The sequence below is a fragment of the Leptonychotes weddellii genome, chromosome 10, assembly GCF_054177405.1.
Source record: "Leptonychotes weddellii isolate Sample4059 chromosome 10, ASM5417740v2, whole genome shotgun sequence".
Taxonomy (NCBI): Eukaryota; Metazoa; Chordata; class Mammalia; order Carnivora; family Phocidae; genus Leptonychotes; species Leptonychotes weddellii.
In genome coordinates, this window is record NC_138378.1 from 3,337,831 (window position 1) to 3,353,386 (window position 15,556).

The window sequence follows — 15,556 nt, forward strand, 5'->3', positions numbered from 1 at the left end:
AGAGGGGGGGAGAGGGAGAGGGAGAGAGAGAGGGGGGAGAGGGAGGGGGGGGAGAGAGAGAGCAGGTGGCGCATGGCAGGTGCCCCAACCACACGCCCAGCCCCAAAGCTGGGATGGTCCCCAAGCTTCCCAAGGGTGACAGGGACTACACAGTGGTGGCCCCACCAAACCTGGCGTGAGGCCTGATCCAGGCTTCCCTGCATGAGAGGACAGCAGAATCCGACTCACGAGAAACCCCGGGGAGTCCCGTCTGTGCACAGTCTGTACACACCCCCCCACAGGGGTCTGCGAGCCCAAGGGAAACGCAGGCTGGAAGCCTGGAGCTCTTCACAGGCCCTGAGCACTGCCTCCCGGTCTCCCTCTCCCTCACACGCAGGTGCACATACGTGCACACGCAGCCCCTCCCTCCGGGCTTCCTGTTGCTTCTGCAGGTGCAGTCAACCCCCCACTCTGCCCAGGAGTCCCTGGTGCAGGCTCCTGGCCCCTCTCGGCACCATCCCGCCACACTCCCTGCTCCTCCTCACCCTCCAATCACTGCCCGACATCAGTCCCTTGAGCACCCCTCACGCTCCTTCCCACCTCCGGGCCTTTGCACGGGCCACCTTCTCCACCCAGAAAACCCTGCCCTTCCCACTCAGGCTGGTTCACTCCAACCCACCTTCCGGCTCTCGACTCAAGTGACGCCTTCCCTGAGCTCCTCCAGCCTGCAGGCCCCTTCCCAGCACCAGGGCAGACTCACCCTGGTGGGACTAGCGTCTGCCTGTGCGATAACCCAGGCCCAGCCCACCCCCAGTGAGACCAGCCCATGGCGATGGGGAATGCCTCCGCTGTCCATGCTGTCCCCGTGCCTGCCATCACACCTGGCCTAAGAGAAGGCACTTGGTGTGCTGGACGGGAGGGAGGAAGGAGGGGAGGTGGAGGGGAGCCCCCACTTGCAATGAGCCCCTGGTGTGCCTCTTCTTTTCCCAACCCAGGCTCTGACTCTTCGGGGGGAGAAGCCATCTAACACCCTCTCTGCAACGAGCGATGTCCCACCCCATGAAATGTTTGGTAACTGAGCTCCTGGATGCCAGTGGGAGGGGCGACCCAAGTCCCCTGGCCCAAGAGTCCACCAAGCGAGATGCAATGTGCGCTCCGCCCAGGGTCAGAAAAAGGAACCAGAAAAACAAGACGGGTGATTGGAGTCTGTATTTCCCTGAGGGAACAGCTGTTCTGGGCTAATGTCCTCCTGGAATAAACTGTCATTAGTTCATTTAAAAAACCACACAGAGACTAATCATTAACAAATTTGTAAGCTTCTTTTTAGCAACACGTATCACCAAGAAGTTGTACTCCAAGCGGCTGCCCTTCACACCTGTTAGGGAAAGACCATTCACCCCGAAGTCCTCATGCCCTGTTGTCACTGTCCTTTCTTGGGGGATTTTTTTCCCTCAATTTTACTTTTCCTGATGGGTCCCTGTGAGCAGGAAGAAGAAGGGGCTGCAGAGTGTCATTACCATATACTCGAGATAAAGCCAGCATTCACTGAACGTCCCCGCGGAGCAGGACTGTTCTGGAGCTGAGAGCAGAACAGCGGACAACACAAATCCTTACAGAAAAAGGTACCAATATAGTTCCCAGGAAGTGGGGAAGAGTTGGGAAAATATGAGGAAAGGCGTCACATTAAGATGTCACCAATGTTCGCAGTAATGACCTTAAGGAAAGGCGAGCTCCACCAGATCCCCCGGAAGACATAAATGAGAGAGGGCCTGTGCCCCCCAAGCCCCCCAGAGGGGCTGCCCAGATGAGCAGAAGCACAACGCAGACTCTTAGTTTGTTCCATTGTTTGTGTTATTAAACGGCCCCCAGTACTCACCCTTCCCACTAAAGCAGTGAGACAAAATAATACATCATCCGTAAATCTTCTGTTGCTTCACATTAAGGCAGAACCAGCTACCCATGAGGACTGGGGGGGGCAGGGACACACAAGAGGAGCAGGAGGGCCCCGCGGTCCACATGCCGGCTCCCGAGCCCAAGGCCCACCTCAAGCATCATCAACCCAGCACGCTCACGGTGTAACATCCCGGCTGGGGCTGTGACTTGGCCTTTGACCTTGCTCTTTGACCTGGGCCTGTTACGTCCTGACTTCCCCAGCCCCGCTCCCCAATTAGGAAGATAGGCACAGGGCCTCCAGAGGAGTGCCCCTCCCATGCCAGCGACCCCACGAACCAGCCCCAGGGCCAACCAGGGACCAGGGTGGGAAGGTGGGAAGGGATGCCTGCTTATCGCCTGGTGGTGCTGATCTCAGGCCAGGAGGAACTCTCACATCGTGAGGGCACCAGTGGGAGACGTGGGTGGCAGAGCCTCAACTCTGCACAGGATCAGAGCCCCCACCCCCACCCCCGTAACTGGCCAAAATGCTCAGGGGCCACCAAGAGGCCTTGGGTGGAAGCTTCTCCATGGTGACAGGCACTGTGCTAAATGCTTTATAGAAACCAAGCCACCTGATCCCCACAGCCACCTTCACGGTAGGCACTGCTACAAGTAATCCTCATGTTACAGATGGGGAAACTGAGGCTCGGAGATTGTTAAGTGGATCTGTCAAAGTCATGCAGACCCAGACAGTCTGACACCGAGGAGTCCACGTACCGTCTATTGGCCTCCCGGGGTCGGGCCTCCATGTTAGTGGACCAGGAGACACCGACATGAATCTGACTGAGCCCTGAGTCTCTGGGAGCTCAGGAGGTCTAGGAAGGGAAAGCCGAGCGCGCGGACTGCACCACGGGCCCAGTTCTCCCCCCCTCTTGTATCTACTGTGACCTGCCTGCTCCTTCCACCGAGACGTGGGGTCTATTTCCCTCTCCTTGGCCTTAAACTGCCCCGTGCCCACTCTCATAGAATTAGGCAGAAATGCAGGTCCTAGACCCAAAGAGGCTCCATGCATTTCCACCACTGCCACGAGACAATGTTGCTGGGTCCATGGAGGGTAAGGTACACGTGGAGAAGAGGCGCCAGCGGAGCCCAGCCTGGGTCCTTGACCTGCCAGCCTGCAGACACCTACTCGCAGACCATAGATCGCTGGTAGAGAATGAGCTAGACACAACACAGAAGGAGACCAATCTGAGAAGTCCGGTGCTTATGACGTAGGGATCCTGTCATCGTACTTGGGAATGTGGTACCGTCAATGCAGCTTGTCAAACTGTGAGCTTGCAGGGTGGGCGATCCAGCCCCCCACATCACGCTCCCTGCACGTGGCAGTGCTTACTACATCAGCAGATAAATGATCAGCAAAGAGTCACAAGCCCAGGATGATAATATATAGCATTTCCCCATCTCCCTGAAACTGACACCCCCTCTGTGACCTTTGTGACCTTTGCTGTGTCAGTGTCTCCTCCTGTCTCAGTGCAAGACCATGGCTACTTTACTAATGTCCTAAGGCCATCTTCTTCTGTACATAAATAAATGTGGTTTCAAGGAAGATCATATACAACCACTCTCTACGGAGAACCTGTATCCCCCACCTCACCTGGAGTCTAACAAGAAACTAAGAATGTGGGGCAGGGCCAGGTGACCCCAGCATAGCAGCACCCAGCCGCTGAGACAGTTCGGATGCTCGCAAGCGCTCAGAAGCTTTGCACAAAGGACCCTGCTGACAAATGTGCCAAGGTCAGCAACAACGTGACTCATGTGACTGCAGAAACACAGTCATCCCCGAATTAACATTGCCCGAGACAATGTTTTCCTGCCAAAGGGAAGCAAAAAGATAATTTCTGGCACATCTCTCTAACTTGGTTCAAATCCCCTGAGCTGGTGATTACAAGGCAAAAATTTTTCTGCACATGGATACAAACTTCCGAGAAGTACTCATTAGTAAGAGTATTGAGACAGATGGTAACTTTGACAAAGTGTTACATTTAAAACAACTGCATGACAATGTATATAATAAGTATATTTATTAAGCCACGTGGGTCTTGGCAGATTCATTCTGTGACTGTCCACTGATCGATGTCAGCCTACTTGTGCCGTGCCCGTTAGATAAGGTGCACGGCCAAGCTACCCATCCAGTGACTTGCTTGAACAAACAGGGACACCACCCCAGCCCATTAAAGAGGAAACCTTCAACGACTCTGCCGACAGCTGATTCACTGCCATCACCTTGCCTGACTTTCAATAAATAAATCTCATCCTGGTGGCTATTCTGGTTAAATAAACTGGGAAATGGAAGAGTATGTCTGCGTCTGTGTGTTTATACGACTGAAGATACATACACGGCTATCAGACGGATTGCCTGAGCCAGGAAAGGGATGAAACACAAGTACCTGTTCCATCTAAGAGACTGAAGCCCTTAGGTAAGATGTATGAAGGGGCCCCCAGAGAATGGGCGGGGCGGGCAGAGAATGGGCGGGGCACAGTGGGCGGGATGGAAAGGGGTGAGTGGGGCACGGAGTGGGTGGGGTAGGAGGTGGGTGGGGCAGGCAGTGGTCTGGGCCAGGTGGGTGGGCGGGGCATCAAACTCCCTGGATTCAAGCTCCTCCCCCAGCCACCTCTGCCTGTGTATGTGCCCATGGGTGGGACACTTGGGTCTCCGCAGCCCTCTGGCGCTACCTCAAGGGTTTAGAGGAAGATGAAACAGAAGGAAGCATGATGGCCCCGCGTGGAACACAGAGTTGACAACATGCACATTCTCACTCCCGCTATCAATAATTTACCAGACTGTCAGCTCCGTGAAGGCCAGTGACCTTGTCAGTCTTGTACCCGGGATAAATATTATCGAATAAAATTTGGATGGACATAACGTTCAGGCTTAAATCACACATCTTAGTCCAACCTTTAATTTCTTGGTAAAGAAATGTCATGAAACATAATAATTGCTTCAGTCTTCCACAGATTCCTTCTCCATAATTTTCAAAGGGCAGCCTGCAGGCCACATGCAGTCCCAGATGCGTGGTTTGGGTTCGGGTTTTGTTTGTTACTAGGGTGGCGTGGCAGGGGCCATGGCTGATTACCTATAGCCACTCTGACTATCCCCTCCTTCACCTGCTCTTGTAGGGGTAGCCATGCACCTATCCAAAACAAACAACCAAAAGCCAACCAAACCAAACCCCACATTTCCCAGCCCCCCAGCACCTGCCAAGGAGGCATCAGTGGATGTCCCTGGGTAGGGCTCCCAGGAAAGCAGGGTCATGACTCAGCAGGTGGACACCCCCCAACCTGTCACCATCCCCTTCTTCCTGCCCATAAGGTTCTGCACCTCTGGCAGCAGCCGTCCTGTAACCAGTGGCTTGCAAGAAAGTTGCAGAGCCTTCGATCCTGCAACCAGGAAGAGGGTGTGCTGTCTGCACTTCCATAAAAGAAAACCCCAATCTTATTTTAGCCAGCGCTGCTTAGCTTTCCTATTACATGAAGCCAAACCAATCCCTAACCGATAAACTTGACAGTATCTAACAATCACATTTCACATAAAAATCTGGATGTCCAGCCTCCGGATATAAATAGGGCAATCTGGCAGCCCTGGGCCCGTGCTCCCACATGGCCCTGATGGGCTCTATGGGAACAGTCCGATCCCCGACTCACCTGCTGGCCAGGGTGGGGCTCCTACAGACCCTGCAGCTCAGGCCCCATGTGCAACGATTTTATAGGACATGGAATCGCTCCCACCTCACAAATGCAAAATAGTAAGTCCCAAATCCTCTGATGTCTATTGGTTATATTCACACTTTCTCCTTTTGCCTCTCTCCCTGTGACAGTTTATGTCCACCGCATAAACGACAGTCTGGTTGAAGCTCTGGTGGGGGATCCAGAACATTCTCACCCCTCACACCCTCACGGGCAGCTGCAGCTGGTGTGATCACTCCGCAGCTGTAAGTGTTACAATGGCTCAGCCGTGTCCTTCCAGAAGGTGTCCTTCCCCAAAAGGACCCTCCAGGCAAACTCACAAAAGTGCAACAACCCCCTCCCCCAAAATACACATTCAAATCTTATTTCAAGACCACCAAGATGCTGTCCCAGAATTATAGCACCAGAGTCGGTAACTTGGAGAAGGTGAGAGGACCCTGGGTGGACTGCAGGTCTGGGGAGGGGTCTGGCAGGCAGCTGGGGAGCAGCGTCTGAGGAGGAGGATCCTCCTGACGAGCCCCGCTGGCTCAGTACGGGCTCACCCACATTCACAGGTGGGGGAAATGAAGCGCAGAGAGGCTGACAGCTTGGCCCTGACGTGGATCCAGTTATAGGAGGGGCTGCCAAGGGCCCCGGGAGCTGTCCCTCCCATGCCTCCCCACTCTCTTCACAGGGTTCTCTGCCTCCTGCCTTTATTCACAGAAGATGGAATGATCTCAAGGTAATCAGAGGATGTCTGAGGGGACATTTGCCTCCTCGAAGCTATGAAACCAATGACCTGCGTCTCAAAATTTACTCACAGTCATAGACAATAGCTCAGTAAGCCTCACCTGCCAGGAGTTAGGGACAACAATTACCACTATGTGACATAAAGGAAACGGATGTTCGGAGAACTGAGGTGACTTGCCCAAAGTCACTTAGCCTGCGTGTGGCAGAGCCAGGACTTGGACCCATCCATCCAGCTCCAGACAAAGTATGTTTGGAGGTCATTGTTCTCTTAGTCAAAGAGAGCCATCCAGCAAGAACCAAACATGGCATATTTTAATTCCTCTGGGGAAGCTCGCTGAGTTGAAATAAATTAATCTTGTGTGGGATAGGAAATGGTCTGTTTGGACACCCTCCCCTTAACAACATAAGAAGATCAGACTGAAGGAGGCCAAGGCCTCTCTAGCATGAGAGCTCTGGACCATGACAATCCCACTCTGGTGAACTCAACCAATTAACAAACATTCACTGGGAAACAGCCAAGTGTAGCATAACCAGGAGGACAACAGACAAGGCCCAGCCCTCGGGGGGCTTACAGTCCAGAGCAGCGCTGCCCAACACTGTGGCGATGGAATGTTCTAGATCCACACTATCCAATTCGGCAGCCACCGGCCACATGTGGCTATTGAGTTCTTAAAATGTGGTCAGTGCAACTGAGGAAAGGAAATTTTAATTTTAATGTATTTAACTCAGATTTAAATGGCTACAGGTCACTAGTTACAGAACTGGACAGTGTTGTCTAGAGCGAGAGACATAATAAACTAGGTTATCAAATAAATCAGTGAGATCATTTCAAAGAGTGACAGAGAGAAGGCAGTTGGCAATGGATCAAGAGGGGCTCAGGGTGGAGAGGGGGGAAAGCCAGGACCCTGAACTTGGTGGCTGACCTCCTCATGCTGACAAAGCCCTCCCTGCTCATGGCCTTCTGTGTGGCTTTCGGGTGAGAAGGGGGTGGGGAACAGAAATTTCAGAAGTATCCAATCTTTTTCTGTGCAGTACTTTTATCGTCAGAAAAAAAAAATCTTTATGTTTTTAAACTCCGTATCTTTTTAAAGCATCCAGCTTTTCTTTTTAATAAGCCCAAAGAAGCTGACAAGGAAATTACCGCGTAGTTCTGCTGCTAATTAAGCCTCACGGACATTCTGCCAGGGGCCACAGGAACGTCCCCAGGACTCGGGACTCGGTAGGAGAGCGCCGGAGCAAGGAGCCATGGAAGAACCACCAGGTGAGAAACAGGGTGCATTTCCCTCATCACCACTGGGCCCTGGGGCTGCAGCAAAGGAGACACCAGAGGGGGTTTACACTTTGGAAAACTTCCTGCCCTGCCTTGCAGGACCAGGCAGGGGCACGAGAACTGGGTACTGGGTACTAGGACTCAGTACTGAGGGTCCGGCCAGAAGGTGGCAGGGGCTCCCAGTGGCCAATGACAGGGAAAAGGAAAGCAGCAAGAGTGCTCCCCAGGGAGGAAGGTGGATGTGTCTGTGTGTCAGTCTGCAGCTCAGGAGGGCACAGGATGCTCTGAACGGCTTCTCTCCCTCCAGACGTGGATCTGCCCCTGCAGAAGGCTGCAGCTGCTGGTCCCCCAGCCACCCTTTGGCTGCGCCTGAGCTGCTTTTCCACGGGGACCGTCCAGCTGACCAGCCACAAGCCTCATCAGCTAAGACCCTGGTGTCTGGTGCCTGCATCCATTCATTCCACAAATGCTCGCTGGAGCCTCCTGCACATGAGGTCCGTGCTGGGCTCTGGGGCTGAGAGGGGGACACACCACATGGATGACAGACCCCGAGATCCCAGGCAGAGAGGAGCGCCATGAGCGAATCAGAGCTGAGGGACGGGATTGGGGCTAGTTGGGGCAGGGCATCTCCTTTAATCTAGCCGGGTGGACAGGGAGGGCGTTCTGAGGAGGTGTCATCAGCCCGAGACCTGAAGGATGGGAAGGGGACAGCAGGACACAGAGGTCTGGAGCTCAGGAGTCAGACAGGTCAGGGCAGGGCCCCCCACACACTCATGCAGGGACACGCACACATGGAAGCTGTCAGCCGAGAGACTGAGGCCATTGCTGAGTGCTAGACTCAGGGGCTCCCCAGGTGAGCCCACCTGGGCCGTTTTACCCCCAGGGGACACCAGGCGATGTCTGAAGACATTTTGGGGTGTCATAACTAGGGGTTGGGGAGCTACTAACATCTAGTGGATAGAGGCCAGGGGTGCTAACCATTCTATCTACAGTGCACAGGACGGCCCCTACCACAGAGAGGGACCGGCCACAAATGTCCACAGGGCCAAGCCTGAGAAAGCCTGCCCTCAATCAAAGGTCCCCCACCTGGTTGGCCCTCCAGAGCAGAATATTTACAAAGGGAAACGGCCAGGCCCTGCAGAAGCGTTTTAAAAGGCAGTCCCAGTTGACTCTTAGCCCAGTCTCTGGTCCTGCACTGGGGAACCGAGGAGCCACCCAGAGGGGCAGGGCGTGGAGAAAGAAGGCAGCCAAGGGCCTGCAGGGACCCCAATGTGCTGTGCTGGGAAGAGGGGAAGGAGTTGGGTAAGGAGGGAGCCCAAGAGGGAAAAGCAGCAGAGTCCGGGGGAAGAGAGGGTCAGAAAGAGGGACAAGCGAAGGAGCAAGGACAGTCAGGGGACGAGACTGGGAAGCCTGAGTAGGTGGCATGGGTTGGACAAGAAGGAGGTCACAGATCACCCTCTCCGTGTGGGATCATGCCAAGTCCCCGTGAGTAGGAACTCCTTGGAAGGAGGAAAGGTCATGGCTGTGCTGCCTTCCCTTGTTTAAAGCTCAGTTTGGGGAGAAGGCCTGGCCATGCCTGTGGGCATAGAGATTCACAGAGAGGAGCCTGGCAAAGATGCAGACAGAATCATTAACGCAGGGATGATGCGATGGAGAGAGTAGAAGGATAGGCCCTGGGGAGCACCGTTCATCCCTGCCACACAGCCCATGGCCACAAACATGGCCACTGAGAGATTTAATGCACTAATAAGGCCACAAAAAGCTGCTCAAGCTGACCAGCAATCAAGGAGCCACAAATTAACACAATGAGCCACCATTTGTCACTCTTTGTGCGGGGAAAAGGAGATTGATGATCTCAGATGTTGGCAAGCCATCAGAGAAAGGGCACTCTCAGAGATTCTGGAAAGAATGTCAATTGGTACATTTTCCAGGGTGCAGTATCGTAAAAAGAAAATGTGGGTCTCCTGTGACCCAGACATCACACAAGATGGGACATACCCTACAGGAAATGTACATAGGAGTACAAGGAGACTTTGCCTGGGTACCCACAGCCAAGAGGATTGTGATGGGCAAAAACTAGAAACAACACAATTATATAAATTGAAAAATTTATTCCTTGGCATACTATGCAGTTATTAAAAGAGAGGGAGATAGAGATACACCATGTGACAAGAACTCCAAGACCCAGTGTGGAGTAGAAACACAAGTTGAAGAACCTTATATACAGTGTTTTCTTAAAGCCTTCTTCCAAGAACATGTAGCTATAAACCTACAGGAAAGGTCCAGAGGATCTCCTCTAAACTCATCACAGTGGGAACCTCTGAAGAGCGACAGAGGGATAGTTTATCTCTCCGAGAATGTTCTGAGTTTTTACTAAGAGAATACTGATGCATGAAAAATACATTTGGGGGGGGCACCTGGGTGGCTCTGTCGGTTAAGGGTCCAACTCTTGATCTCAGCTCAGGTCTTGATCTCAGGGTTGTGAGTTCAAGCCCCACAATGGGCTCCACACTGGGCATGAAGCCTACTTAAAAAAATGCATTTGGAGAGCAAGGGTAATGCAACCTTGGGCTGTTTTATAAAAATCTAGAAGCCAGACGAAAGGAGGCAACTCTTCCCCTTGACTTTGTACTAGGTTATTCCACAGCTGGTGCACCAGGTTCAACTTTCAGGAGTAAATCTATAGAGCAGCGGGAGGACAAATGAAGAAGTCCTGAAGGGAGGGCAAAATAAGGGCTGGGACTTTTCAGCCCTACTGAAGAAAAGAGCAGATCGGTGTGATAACTGCCCTAAAATAGCAAGCTCTCTGAAACCCCCAGCAACACACACCATGAGACGATCCCAACAGGACTGATGGGCTGCAGCCCCCAATAAGCCATCTGAAGAGTTTTTAAATAGGTCTGCCCAAAGAAAAGCATGCACCGCACCAGAAAGAAATGAGTTCCCCATCAAAAGAGGTATGCAAGCATGCCAAGCCAACCAGGCAAGGCTGTTAAAGAAAATGCTCCCCTAGTCCACCCTTCCTGCTTCAAGCTCCCGGGCTACTTCCAACTTGAAGATTTTGATTCTCTTTCTGCCAGAACTCCTCTGCTTAACACATCCATAAATACTTAATTGCTTGGTATCTTTAGCAAGGTTCTACCACTCACAGAATTATACATGCTATAGACTCTTCACCGCAGACATCTGCTCTCAGGGTCCTATTTTGACCATCTGAGCCAGAGACTAACTCAGGCGTTTGTCCTCCCACGGCATCATGTAAGCACCCAAGCCCTTCCACCTCTCCCTGGTGGACTGGCACCAGCCACCTGCCGAGCCCACTGTTCCCACCCACGGAGGCATCAACTCACAGACAGCCAAAAAGCTAAATCCTCCATAATTTCCGTTTCAAGTTTGCTTCCTTTTACTGCCAGGGAGACAAAAGGAGCTGGGGAGGATTCTCTCGTGACGAGCCACTCAACTTCCATAATTGGAACAATCATGGATGTGCATCTCCAACACAGAGAAAACCAATCCATCATGGAGTGCTGAAGGCTTAATCCCCAATTCCTAATAAAAGGATTAATTAAAGCCTTAAGGGTCGGCTTTAGGCAGGCTCTGCTTGAAACTCCAAGGAAATTAACTTGGCCTCCCAGATGTAGAAAAGCCAGGGATTTCCTCGGCTGGTACCTTAGTTTGACCAAATGACACAGTGTCAATAGTCCTAACAAAGAAATCTTACAAGCCTTGCATGGGTTTATTGTTTAAAATTTCAAATTGGGCCCCCGTGCCCACAGAGCTGCCTTTAATAGGTCCCTCTTTGTAGTTAGAGAGTAAAGCTCCTATGTGTTCCAGTTAAGTGAAGGAATCCCTCCCCACAAAGCCTGCGTTCACCCCAGCCCCGGGGATTATCTTGATTTTGATGCCCACTGTTTAACGTGATCAAGTCCCCATCTAGGGCTGGTGCATTTAGAGAGAATAAGTCTTCTAAGGAAGGTAAGGGCAACTTATGGTCGAAACATCATCTATGAGGGGATTGTGCTTCTCTAAGATAGGAAATTGAGTCCAGTAGCTTGATACCAAAACACCAGCTTTGATTCTTTTTTTGAACCCTACATTTCAGAAGCTCAGACTTCTCTCTGTGAAGTGAAAATTGCCTTCTGGTGGAGAAAGGTTTTAATGATCACTTTGCTTCCTGCGTCTCCATGGTGACAGGCCCCGCGCAGCCCACCCCCCTCCTGCTTTATTAGGCCTTTCTTCCTCCCTGGAAAGTAATCAATCAAGCCATATAGACGCCTTTGTAACCGGATTTATCACCTAAACAATCGACGCTGACGCGGGGGCGGGGGAGCGGACAAAGTCCATATAATGTAATGAAACCGGGCTCCGTCCTGGCGCACGCCCTTCATCTCCCTGCCCGCCGCTCCGCCCGGCACACCTGTCCCGAGAGGCGGGCGGGCGCGCCCAGGTGCGCCAGGCCCCGCGGGAGTTGGGCGTCCAGCCGAAGCCCCCGTGCGCCGCGGCCGCGGGAGCGCTGCCCTGCCGGGCCGGGGCCGCCCAAGCCGGGGCCGCCGGGGCCGCCGCCCCGGGGAGGGAAGCAGAGCTCGGAGCCAGCGCTGGCGGAGGCGGCCACAGGTCTGACTCTCTTCCCCCAGCTGGTCGGCACCCAAGGCAGGGCAGCCCCTCGGAGCGGACCGCGGAGCCCACAAGCCTGCAAGGAGGGCCGATGCGGAGCGCCCGGCTCTGCCCGGGAAATCGGTTCTTTTCCGGACAAAGGGCTCCGCGGCGCCCCGGGCGCGTTCCTGGGGACGCGAACTGCGGAGCCCGAGCGCCCGGGTCCTGGCGCGGCTCCCCGATTGCAGAGCGCGGCGCGGAGCGGCGCCGGGGACGAGCCCAGCGCCGCCTGCCCCCCGGCCTGCCCACCTGCCCGGCCGCCCTCGCCCAGCCCCGTTACCTGGGTTCTCCCCGGCGTCGGCGGAGGAGGTGGCCGAGGAGTCGGTGAGAACGCTGGGGTCACTCTGCGAGCGGCCCCGCGACACGAGGCAGCCGCTCCCGTCCTCGGATGCGGCCATGGGCCTGGCCGGCTCGGGGGCAAGGTGCTGGAATCAGAGCATCTGCGGCGGCCAAGGTCACAGGCGAGGGGGCTGGAGGGGGCGTCTTTTTAAAAAGGAAAATCAAAAAGGACAGGGAAAGGGAAGGAGCCGGGGGACAAGGCCAGACTGGCTTCAGGGTGAGACAATGGCCTCGCGGCTGCAGCCAGCCGCATCCCGGCGCGCGCGGCCTCGCTCTGCTATTTATTCGTGTTTATTCCCATTCTTCAGTCTATATTCCAGGAAAAAAAAAAAAGTTGAACCAGGAAATAAAAACTTTTTCTTGTCAGTGTTTATTGCGTGCTTGGGGCAGGGGGTGATGTCCAGGAATTTCTGGGGTCGCTCCCTCCCCCCACCCCACCCCCCCACCCCCCCCGGGGGGAAAAAAAAAGGGAAAAAGGAAAATCTTTGCTCTTGCAATTGCTTTAATCTGAAAGCTGTTCTTGGAGCATCTGTTGGAAAACATTAGGATTCTCCCATCATGCCATGCGAGAGGAGCATGACGTCACGAGAGAGGGGAGTGAGAGCCAGCGCGGTGATGGGGAGGGGTCTCATATACCTGGGCTGCCTGCCGCCTGCCCGAGGGAGGTGGGGGGTTTGATCATGAGTTATGAACTGCCTACCCCCCACCCCAGCAGAGCTCTAGAAACAAGAATGCTTCCAGTCCCACTTCCTCCCCTCCCCAGTGGCAGGGGAGGAGACCCTGAGGGTGCCTCCCTTGGAGGCAGGGCCTAATCTCCCCCAGCGGCTTCAGGCAGCTAGCTGGTCTCCCTGCCCTCCCTCTCTTGGAGATATGGAGGCCAGTAGGTCCTGCTGCCCAGACTCCACCATGGTGGGGGGGGTTGCCCTCCAGAGCTTTAACCCTGCAACGTTAACCCCTTCTCCACTGCCCACCCCTGCTTCCTCCAGGCCCCCTGCCTGGGAGGAGACAGGCAAGACAGGCCCCTGGTGCCTTCCAGGGACGCCTCCCCCAGATGCCTAGATGGAGTTGATGGGCCAGGCAGTGAAGGTGACATCCCCTAGGACTGCCACTTACAGAGGTGCCCTCCAAAGTGCTAATGAGCAATTCTCACCATTCCAGATAGTGGCATGGGGGTGGGGAGAGCAGAGGCAGCTCCAGTGTCTCCAGCTAAGGCCTGGGGGACAGGAAGGGTAATGAAAAGAGGAAAGCCCAGTAAAGGCGCAGGGAAGGATGGGGTGTGGCACAGAGCCAGGCCTCGGAAGGTACCCAGAGGAGGGGGCATTTCACCAGGGACACCGCGGGAGGCTGCTCCTGGCAAAGACTGGCTGTGTGCAGAGGCCGAGCACAGACACTACCAAGCTGTGATCCAGTCTCAGCCCCTCAGACAACTCCAGGGGGCAGGCCCCACTGCAGAGGAGTAAACTGAGATCAGAGGTGGGGCTTGCCAGGGGTCCCATGGCTGGCGACAGCAATGCAGGGACTACGACCTTCCGGGGGCTGTTCCTCCGGATTTGGTCAGCCCCTAAAGCAGGGCTGGGGTGTAGGGGGAGCATCCTGGCAATGTTGGATGAACCCCGACAAAGGGCCAAGGACAGAACCAAGAAGTGGGGAAATAACATGGATACCCGCTCCACACACAGCTTTGGACTGTCAGCAGCAGTCGCCTCCAGAGCAGGCACGCATGGGTGCATTCATTCATTCATTCATTCCAATAACCCGCAGAGAGTCTAGTGCATGCTGGGCACCACATCAGGCATTACGAATCCAGCAGTGACCAAATACAGAAACAGCCCCCACAGTGGGTCTTCCAGGATGAGAGGGGAGGGTGGAGCTGAGAATGGTCACCAACAAACCAAGGAATGCCCCCCAAAACAGTTACAGTTAACAATACCATGAAACAAAGAGGAAACGGGGAGGACACTTTCCTAAATTCTTTTTATCTACATAGAAATGTGCCGGATAGTGATGTGCCCAGCTCTGGGCTGAGCACTTTACTCGGGGCATCGTTTCTTCCTCAAGGCACCTGAGGAGGTGAGAGCAACTAGAGTCCTCACCTCAGACATGAGGGCAAGTCAGAGAGGTGAGTAGCCTGCCCGGATCACAAGCCAGGACTGGCAGGGCCTAGGCCTCTGGCCCAGGGTGTCTCCAAGCAGGTCTTCAGGCAGCCCCCCAAGAGCCAAGCTGAGTCCTGGCCCCACGGGTGGGCTTTCGAACCCCCTACCAAGCACACCATCAACACCTCCCACGTGGAGGTGAGAAAGTCAGCAGCAGGTAGAGATGGAGCAGTGGGGTGGGGGAAGGATGGCAGCCCAGGGGAGCGTCCCAGAGAAGAAAGAGGGCACCAGTGACCTCCAGCTATCTGCTGACCACCCACCACTCTCTGCTACTGACGTTAAAGACTTTGCTTTAAATCGGGAGCACCTGGTAGCTCAGATGGTTGGGTGTATGCCTTCGGCTCAGGTCATGATCCCATGTCCTGGGATTGAGTCCCGCATCGGGTTCCCTGCTCAGCGGGGAGTCTGCTTCTCCCTTGCCCTCTGCCTCTCCAGCTGCTTGTGTGCTCTCTCTCTCGCTCTCTCTCTCAAATGAATAAATAAAATCTTTAAAAAAAGATGATTCTTTAAATCAATTCTTGGCACTTACATACATTTTAAAGGAAACCATCACCATTGCCCCAGCAACAGAGAGATGGCCTCCCTGTCATCTACGGGAAGGACGACAGTGCCGACTGGGACCTGCCAGCCAGGTCCGCTGTGGGCTCCAGCTTCGCTGAAAAGGGAGATGAGCAAGGGTGGGACAGGTGTTCAGACACTCAGGGACCAAACAGGGATGTTCTTAATGCGACCAGAAGGACACAGCACGGAAAAAAATTTTTTAAGGGAGCCAGTATTCTTAAATGCCTGTCCGTGCACCACCTAAAATAATTTTTAG

At 54.1% G+C, this 15,556-nt stretch overlaps 1 protein-coding gene across 1 annotated transcript in view; it reads right to left on the minus strand.

Annotated features, from left to right (window-relative positions):
- PHACTR3 (phosphatase and actin regulator 3) overlaps positions 1 to 13,010 on the minus strand; it is a 206,582-nt gene extending 193,572 nt beyond the window's left edge. The window contains exon 1 of the mRNA XM_081832505.1: positions 12,528 to 13,010. Coding sequence (XP_081688631.1) covers positions 12,528 to 12,645 — 118 coding nt within the window. The 5' untranslated portion in view covers positions 12,646 to 13,010. The remainder of the gene's footprint in view (positions 1 to 12,527) is intronic.
- Between the last annotated feature and the right edge of the window lie 2,546 nt (positions 13,011 to 15,556).